This window comes from Teleopsis dalmanni, chromosome X (genome assembly GCF_002237135.1).
Source record: "Teleopsis dalmanni isolate 2A chromosome X, ASM223713v2, whole genome shotgun sequence".
Classification (NCBI taxonomy): Eukaryota; Metazoa; Arthropoda; class Insecta; order Diptera; family Diopsidae; genus Teleopsis; species Teleopsis dalmanni.
Window position 1 is genome coordinate 51,112,013 of NC_051848.1, and position 10,042 is coordinate 51,122,054.

Consider the following 10,042-nt stretch of genomic DNA (forward strand, 5'->3'; position numbering starts at 1 on the left):
AGAGCCACTAGAATGTAGACTTGTTATATCGGCAAATTCAATAGATTTAAGTCTGACTCGGAAAACTATTATATTAATCAATATAGACATAATTTGCAGTTTACCTATAAATTAATGTGTGTTATACGATAATAGGGACGGACAGACGGCCAAGAACAAAATGCAATGTTTAACTAAAGAAAACAACTTTCTTATGTTATGTGTGGATGATTACTCCAATTCACAATGTAAACGTATAGTGATGATAAATATTTATACTGTTGTGTTTAATATCCAACTTTCCAAAATTTGATAACAATTATTGTCCAATACCTTCTTACCGAAATGCGATGGTCGATCTGTTTGCTATAGCTCTTGCGGCGATATTCTGGTTATATACATTGGTGTAATTTTTTTTTGGCATCGAGTTTGGAAAAAAATCAAAAGATATTCTATAAAGATAACCCATACCATCGGAATTATTGATACGTATTCGCTCCACACCTTCAACACAGAAACCAGGGCAGGTGGATAAATCACTTGTCGTGCATTGCTCAGTTTGAATACTATAGCTTTCTTCAGTTTTGACAATGTTTGATGTTCCAAAAATAATATTATTGTAAATGTTTCACACTTCACCGCTTATTACCACCACATTCATAATGGAAGAGAGACTGGTGTTACCGATTAGCGTTTATAGATATTCTCTAGTATCTAGAAATCTTATGCGCACTTGTATTATGTAGTCTGTACATTGGCAAAATGGTAGTTAGAAATACTTATTAGTCAGAACCGACGTAGGTATTAATGGAAATATTCATATACCTAGTAAAAAATTACTTCTTACCTTCTTTTATATTCTCACTATTATTATTCTGTTGAAATAAAGTAAAACTTAAGTATTTGTGGTACTTTAATGGATCGTATCATACATTAAACTTTCCGTAGTTGTCTAACTTTAATATTGGTTTATAAATATTAGAACAAACACCTGTCTACTCGACTCAAAAAACTATCCCTAAAATCAATAAATTAAAGTACGAGCTATCATAACAACAAACCAGTTTATTAGATATAGCTTTCTTGACTGTTTGGCTCTTCTTCTACTTAAAAAAATTCTGTATTGAATGGGCAGTTTACTTTACTGACTTTTCGAAAATATAATGATAGATGCAATAAATACGTGTTTTTTTATTTATATTAATAGAACTTATTGAAGAATCTAGTAAGATAGTATCACTATCCAACAAAATAACTAATGGAATCCTGCACTGCCAAGGAATTGACTTAATTTAATTCAACCATATATATGGTACATAAAGAAAAATCTGGGGCAAAAATAAATGAAGGGTCTCAAGTGTTCAATAATAGCGCTAGGCTAACCTAGATTTTTTGGAAAGATAAATGACCGCACTGACTCTAGCAAAATCTATAAACAGGAATTTCGATACGCATTAAATATTTAACAATTACATTAAACTACGAACTACATGAATTTAACTGAAAATATACAATTTATATAGAAAAGTTCATATAAACATAATGAGAATTGTAATTTATATGTAAACTAATATGTTTACGAAAAAAATTTTCTCATCAATTTCTGTCTTAAAAATTCAGAATCGAAAAAAAGTTCTAAAAGAAAATTTCCTAAGCAATCATTTATACAATATAATATGTATCATAGGCTATGTTTCTCAAATTAACTCTCTTGATAAGTGGGTGTTCCGATAACAGCTTTATCAATAAATAGTACTTGTTCAAAAAATTAAAATGAATTTTGCTCTTCTTCTGGCGCAAAATCAAAAAATTAATATCCAACTTTTATTCTTTTAAATAAATGTATAAAAAATATTATAGTAAACTTCTACTGTATATGAGTCATTCTTTTACATATCGGACGGATTTTGACAAACGTCCCATTTGGGTGAAAATTTTTATAAGCGCTTTTCATAAAATAAGAAGACCCGAATCTCGGAAAAAAATTTAAAATTTTTTTTTTAGGAGATATGGATCCATAGTCTTTTTTTAATGATGTTTCTGAGAAGTCACCACGCATTTCACAAATGCTACAAAGAAGCATATGATAACTGTAGTTAAAAAAATTGCTTCAGATCCAATAAGTCATCCATCGCTAGGAAAAGATGTTACCGATGCGGTTTTAAAATTTTACTAATGTGATGAGATCCAATAAGTCATCCATCGCTAGGAAAAGATGTTACCGATGCGGTTTTAAAATTTTACTAATGTGATGAAAACAAATAATAAGCTTTATTATAAATGAGTATTGGGCTATCAGTCAGATTTTGTAATTTGGTTTAATAAAAAATTTTTCTTATTATTTTACTTATTTAATATTTATTTCCGACGTTTCGGTTTTTTAAAACCATCATCAGGGAAAAAATTTTAAAACAACTGAATAGAATAAAATTTTTATATAAAAAATATTTTTGACAAATGTTTTAAATAATTACAACGGAGAAAATACAATCAGTTTATCTTAAGAATGATTTTTCTAGCAATGCACAGTAAACAACAGAAATATTTTCTATATCTCGCCGCAAATTATATGTGGGTTTAGTCATTATATGTAAGGACTCTAGGGTAAGACGTCGAGACAAGGAAGGTTCAGTATCAATGACTTTCACTGAAGTAAAATCTGGGTAATGATTTACATCAAGAAAGTGTGAGACTAAAGCTGATTGTTTATCCGGATTAATTTGTTTTAGACTATTTTTATGTTGACTTATTCTTTTATGTAATTGATTTTTTGTTTGGCCAATATAGCAGAGTTCACATTTTTGACCATTATTATCAGTTCCAGTGCATGGAATTTCATAGATGCAATTAATAATGTTGTTCGTTTCAATACGATCTTTCAGTTTGGTATATATAGTTGTTTGAATTTGTGCAAATGGTTTAAAGGATATTCTTAAATTGTCTACTTTCCTTTCGATAATCTTAGCAATTTTAACTGATAGGTCATTAATATATATCATCGATCTTCTAATCATAGGAATTTGTATACTCTGCTCATGGTGATTAGTTCTTGAAAGTTGAAAATGTTGACGTACTCGATGTAGTTGACTAACAATCATTTTGCGAGGATAGTTATTATCAGACAAAATGTTGAAAGCTTTATTAATGTTAGTAACGTAAAATTCTTTGTCACTTATAGAAAAAATGCGGAAAAAAAGGTTGTAAATCACATTCATTTTTTGTTGTCGTGGGTGGTGTGATAAATAGTTAAGAATTTTACCTGAGAATACATCTTTCTGGTACCAGTCAATTGCTAGTTCTCGATTATTTTTCTTAGATATTAATAAATCTAGGTAGGGAAGTTTTCCATTAAATTCATGTTCAACAGTGAATTGTATGCGATTGTGTATGAAGTCAGCATATATGAAATGGAAAACAAATAATGCTGAGGAAAAAAGTTTGCGTATCCATAAAAATTGATGTAAAAAGGACACAAATGCAAAAATGGCGGCTACTCTAAGTAATCTGGAGAAGCTGCATACTCTTTTTAAACTCAACCATCCGGACCTTGAATATAGTGTTTCTTAATTTGCATCTTCACGACCCCAGCAAGGCGTACTTGCAGGAGCAAGAGGCACACTTTTAGTTTGTGAGTGTTAGATGAAGAGCGGATCAATGACTGTAAAGATTGCATACATCGTATGATTTGCAGTATTTCATATCACAGTATGTTTTTTAGAAACTTGCGCCAATATCCTGAAACTGTGAACCAGCTACTTCTGAAGATATTTTTTGACATCATTGAAACTGTTACATATAAACAATAAGTTCGTCACGACAGAATCACCTTAAGAACTTTGACATCTCCAATAGACGAATAGTTCGGATAATGTAGAGGTTGTAAAGTTCTTGGGTTATGAAAAGAAAAACGCGTCGCTTTGAGTGTCCAAATAAGACTGATTTTTATTAATTTTTATTCTTAAGTCTAACATCGTTTCTTAATACTAATTTCCAATAGAATCTTATGTATTGATTCTATTGGTTAATACTTATAATACTTGCGTCTAATTGGTTAACCGAAATTAGACGTATATAATATTCTTACAGACATAACTTATCAATAAATGGTGTACTATTAACTAATGCAAGTGTTCCACATATGGTTTTACTTGAAACCGTTTATTCTATTGACACAGTTTTGACTTATGCATATTGCACATATGGTGCAATGTGCGGCTCAGTTATTTGTCATCAAAGTAATGACAAGATAAAGGCTCATATTACCTGACAATAGTTTGTCATAAATTTTATCAAAATAGAACTGTGTCAATGTTTACTTTAAAATATTTGGAACAATTGAATGTTTTGTGATATGTGTGGTCTCATACCCATATCACATTACAAGGTAATGTAGAACTAATCAATTTTTTAATTCATCAAAATAAGGAAAATCTTAACAAGGCGTTTCATGATGAAACTTTTTTAAATTAGTACCTACCTTTAAATTAGTACCTAACAGTACTGGCACAGAAACCAGTACTATTTAAATATTGATGCTGAAGACCATCAATATTTAACTATTGTGTTAAAACTTGTAAATCTATTAGAACTTTTGATTGTCAGTATTATAGTATTTATAAACCTTTATTTTAACTATATAACGACTGTATAAAGAAGATCCCCAGAAGTTGAGAACTACACACTTTTCGTTAAACACACCGGACCTCATAAATCTAAACACTTTATTTACAGTGACAGATGTCATACGGAAAGGCTTAATAAACTAATCAAATACGATAATCAAATCTTTGAATATTTTATTTTTTTGACATCCAATTTTATAAAATAAGTTTTATAAGACGAATCACGACTCTCAGCGGCTACACCAACCTATACCCATCAGAAAATGTAGCATTTTAATATGATAATATATGGGAGCTATAATTTACCGAATAATTGGGTTTTTAAATCTAGTTTAAGCAATTTAACCTTAAAATTTCTTGTTTATTTTTGAGTCATTATATATATATATAGATCAAGTTGCAATGTTTTGGAATTGTATAATATCCATTTATTTATAATAGAAAGAAAAATAAACAAAAAAATTTTCATTCCTTTTTAAATCTTATCCCATGCTCTTTCACTTTAGCTTTCTTTTAGACAAATTACAATAACATACTTAAAGTTAAAATATTTATAATTTTCATCCTATGATTGTAAAATTTACAAATATTTTATCAATTATATTCAACAAATTACTAGAGAGAAAAAATGCCCATATTTACTTAATATAGTATATATAATACAAAATAAATTATATATATAAATTTATGTTTATTAATACTAAAAAAAATTAGATCATTACATTTGCTGTCTTACATTTTAAATAATAAAAGAAAGTTAAAAGATAAAAAAAACATTGATACATTATAGAAAATTATTTATAGTTATATTGTCTATATAAATTTCAACATACAGGAATTAATAAAATTTAAACCATTATATTACATATATTACATATAAGAAATTTCGATCTGTTACGTATGGCTTTCATATAATCCATTTCTGAAGAGACCAACTGCCAACTGCTTTCCAAAACAACTGCTTTTCCAATTTATTTCTTTAGATATAATATGCTCACAAAAAACTAGTTCACTGCAGAGCTGGACTTTTCTTTGAAACCATTTATAATTACCATATTTATTATTATATTAATATAATCATGTTACAAAACATGATTATATTTGGAAGAAATATCGATACTAACTTTTAATGCATATATATTCGATTTTTATCACAAAGCAAAATAGAATACATAGCAACTAGTAAGTCATAATTCTTTATTTTTTCTTTTTTTACTATATTTATATAAATTTTTACTATATTTATATATACTAGACTCTAGGTTCTAAAACTAAATTCATTTCCATTGTAAGTTCGAAGCAATGGCGTAACGTGGGGGGTTTAACATGCCCGGGTGCCACCAGCAGAATGGCGCCTACTGATCACAAAACATTTGATGCTCAGGGCGCCAATTATGCTCATGACATCATTATAGTCGTTTTCTACAATTTTACGTTCAAAACCGCGTCTCAAAACAGCTTTTGTGTGCATATAAATATAGTATATTGTATATTGAAGTTGCAATTTTTACTATTAATTAACTATTTATATATCTTGTATTATTTAATCAAATTTATCTTTCATACATAGTTAATAGGTTTCAAATATTACATTTGCGGTCATGAAAAATATGTCCATTAAAATATTACTTTGTGCCGTAATTTATTGCATTATTTTTTTGCTTCCATTTAAATCCTACTTCTTAGACGAGTATATATTCTTTTCGGATTCACGTCCACATAGATATACACCAATTTGTAATTTGGTGCTAGTTTAAACGGAAAGCTGCTTTAGAATATCGACCCACAGGCATGTTCCCACGCAGTCGCAAGCGTCGAACAGCTTCACGTAGATATTTCGGTGTTAGCGCACCCGTTTCTCCACCTGTTTCCATAACATCTAGTGCTTTAATAGAAAGAAAAAAGTGTTAAATTCATATAAAAAATGAAAATTATATATACAAATATTATAAATAATTGTTTTTAAAATAAAAATTATTTTTGACCTATGACAAGAAATCTTTATCAAATGGAAATGGAATGGAAAGTTAATATTTTTTTCTGACCATATAGCTATTTCGGATACTACTAATTGCCTATTATTAGTGTTATTGGAAAATATCTACGCCAGGAATAGATAGATATCAAAATATCAGGAATTGAACTCTGTCAAATTTGAACCTTGGACTGTGCAGTAATCTTGCAGTTACTGCTTTATATACTAGAACTAATCCATGGATCACAGCTATATAAGTTAACTTAATAATTGTAAATAGTTTTTTTTTTATTAGTTTTTTTTTTAGTTTTTAACATTATTGTTTGTATAATATATGTCTGCATATTTATTCTTGATCACTTGAGTTCTGCAAATGTGTTTAAAGAGTTTCACCTAACAGGTCTGCTTCACAAGGTACTCGTAATAAAACTCGAGTAAAATACAACTCAGTTGGAAAAGTCGTCTTCGAAGACGTTGCCTTCAAGACGCTCTTTCATACTGTGTCCACATATTTAGGCAAATTTGCAAAAGAATTGCTTATAACATGAATGTAAAAAATCTCTCTGTTCCTTACTCGCTCATTTGTAGTGTTCACCGCAACCTATGTCGCTGTGCCTTTATTTTTTTCAATCAAATGCGTTCGCTTTGTATGACATGGATGCATCCAGTCTTCGGTACATGTATGCAAAATGTCTCTGAGGACATTTGGATGATTTGTTCGAAAATGTCTTCGAAGACCGTCATACATTTGGATCGATCGGTCTTCAGACGTGTATCCATGTCGTCAAGACATCTTCGACGACGGAAATAAAGTACAAACTAAGGGCGTAGCACAAATAAAATGCCAGTTTTTAATAGATGATGAATATGTTGATGGGGTATAGTACGGGAATTTTATAATTAAGGATTAAAAAGGCTCTGCGAGATGCCAAAATGACTTTTGAATACCTTCTTGCCATACTTCGAAAAAACAGCTTGTATGTAATTGTTTACATATACTCGTTTTCTATTTCCTTTATATAATAATAAATTTATCAATTCTAAATCATCGTCAGAGTCACTATCTCGAAGTATACTAATAACTTTATATTCTGGCTGTGCTGTATTACTTAGTTCACTTAGAAAGTATTTATGTTTTTTGATGCAACAATTCGAAAATTTAAATTCAAACTAAAACAGCTGAAGCACAGATCAATTTCATGGGCTGATGTGATATCACAATCTGGTTTCACAAAGAGCTGAGATGATGCTATGATCTTTGCGGAATCCACTACGTTTGTAGGGAGAGAGGTGAATGTGCTGCGATATACTATGTTTTACGTTCAGAGACTCCAGAACTTTGGCTACTGGAGATAACAGCGACATTGGTTCATGAGATTTAAACAGGGAATTATTCTGACAGTCTTCCATATTATTGAGACGATGTGAGAATTGATAGAACTGTTTAGAATGTGAATTGGACGGAGAGGCTAATGGCTCAGTGATGCTTAAGCATGAGCAACGTACACATCTGGGAGAACACTATGATGTTTGACTTTGAACAATAAGCAATTAACTTTTTATTACATATATTGTTCATTTAGTGACCAATTGACACAGGCGGTGTAGGATCTTTGGTTTCAGACGTAACTAAGTCTATGTCCTTAAGGAACTTTTCTTTTTAGTTGCTTACAACCACTCTTCTCTCGTACAGTATACAACAGTTATAAAGAATGAAGAAGTTTTAAAGATTTCTAAATACAGAACGGAAAATAGCAATATCTACAGCGTAACTGTGTCATATAAATAACAAACTTAGTTTTGGCTTTATCAAAACTTTAATATCCTTTTAGAAGAAATGGTTTACTATTTATTCATATTCACATTATTCTAGCTGTATTTATACATTATTGATGAGATATTCAAGTCATATAGTTAATTATACATTTAAGTTATTGCAATTCATGCTAGATGTGGTGAACAATAATTGGCTGTGTGAAAAGACGAGTAACTTCGGAACGTAGACCATCAATAAATTGGTATAGATGCTCCGAGATATAATCTACTTACGTTATCCATTTGGTCACTAGACAGACATTTACATAAACAGACAGACACACAAAAAAACAGACGAACGTTAAACATATTTAACGCAACACTTATTAAATAATATATAACTAATATTGGTTTATAAATACAAAGTGGGAAAAAATGATTGACAACCTTCTTCTACAATTTCACCAACGAAAACCTTAGCAATGCCTGACATGGCTATGACAACGTTCTGTGACACAGAGCAGCCGGTAATGGTTTGCATCAAACGTTTCACAGCGGCTTTTGGAAACGCGGATCGTCGGTACATTTCATAGCGATCTAATTGATCTTCTGTAAAATTAGATACCAGCACTCTGTAAAAGTTTACAATATTTTATTACAAAATGTGTACATATTTAATTGCTTTGTTTGTATATAAATTAGATTTATATATTTAACTCACTGCATGCGTTCACGTTCCTCCTCTTCCATTTCTTTACGTGTTTTTTGTTTTTTCGCGGGAGGCTCTTCAGTATCGCCATCAATTTTATCTTCCTTCAAATCAAAACTAATATCCAGGCCGTCATTATCGGCGTCTCTATTTTCATCATTCAACTTGGAGTTTTCATCTTGACTACTTTTATTTAAATCAAACAAACGTAGCTCATCATCTTCAACTTCTTCGTTATTAGCACTTTGTGTTGGAAAAAGTATATCATCCATTTAAATATTAAATTACACTACAAAATATAACTACTTTTATCAAAAATAGCGAGAAACTCTCGTCATAATTTGCATTCTTTTTTGCATCCTCCATGGCAGAGTTGCATTTTATCTATAATTCCAAATTGTTATACCAAATAGAAAATGGTTGGATGTTCACGAAAATCTAAGTTTTTTTTTCGTGTAGTTGGAAAACATCGAGGGTCTCAGTGTTTGAAACATGAACCCACAAAAAAAATTCTTTCGAATGCAAAATGGACACACAAAATGGAAAACTCTTTAGAAAATAAAGGGCTTAGTATATAGACAACATATATATTTAAAACATGATATGAACGATGTTGCATGTATGCAAATCAAGTATGCGTGCCACAAAATCGTGCTGTGTATATTTAAGTAAACATACCCAATTTCAGTTTACTGGCATGTATGCGTTTAAATTAAAAATTTTCAATTATTTGTTAAGTCTCTACACATGTCTGCATGTGTATAACGAAGTCTGCAGAGTTTTCTCTTTGTTTGACAATTTTGATGAGCATCGACGAGCAAAGATTGTGGAAAAAAATTATTAATTAGTGACAAAAAGAAAAAGAATACTTCAAAATGAAGTATGGTTATTATGTTTCAAAGTGTATAGCAAAACGTACACTTGGTATACATACTTGGTGTGCAGACATGTAGCATCGTCTATAGCATATTTAAGAGATATGTTATGATTGCAGTTACAGTC

At 30.2% G+C, this 10,042-nt stretch overlaps 1 protein-coding gene across 1 annotated transcript; it reads right to left on the reverse strand.

Annotated features, from left to right (window-relative positions):
* Positions 1 to 5,282: 5,282 nt before the first annotated feature.
* LOC119689842 (transcription initiation factor TFIID subunit 11) lies at positions 5,283 to 9,430 on the reverse strand. The gene is made up of 3 exons (XM_038104760.1): positions 9,053 to 9,430; positions 8,779 to 8,963; positions 5,283 to 6,486 (listed from the first exon to the last, which is right to left on the reverse strand). Exons 1-3 carry the CDS (start codon positions 9,310 to 9,312, stop codon positions 6,350 to 6,352), a joined length of 582 nt encoding a protein of 193 aa, XP_037960688.1. The 5' UTR covers positions 9,313 to 9,430; the 3' UTR covers positions 5,283 to 6,349.
* Positions 9,431 to 10,042: the final 612 nt, after the last annotated feature.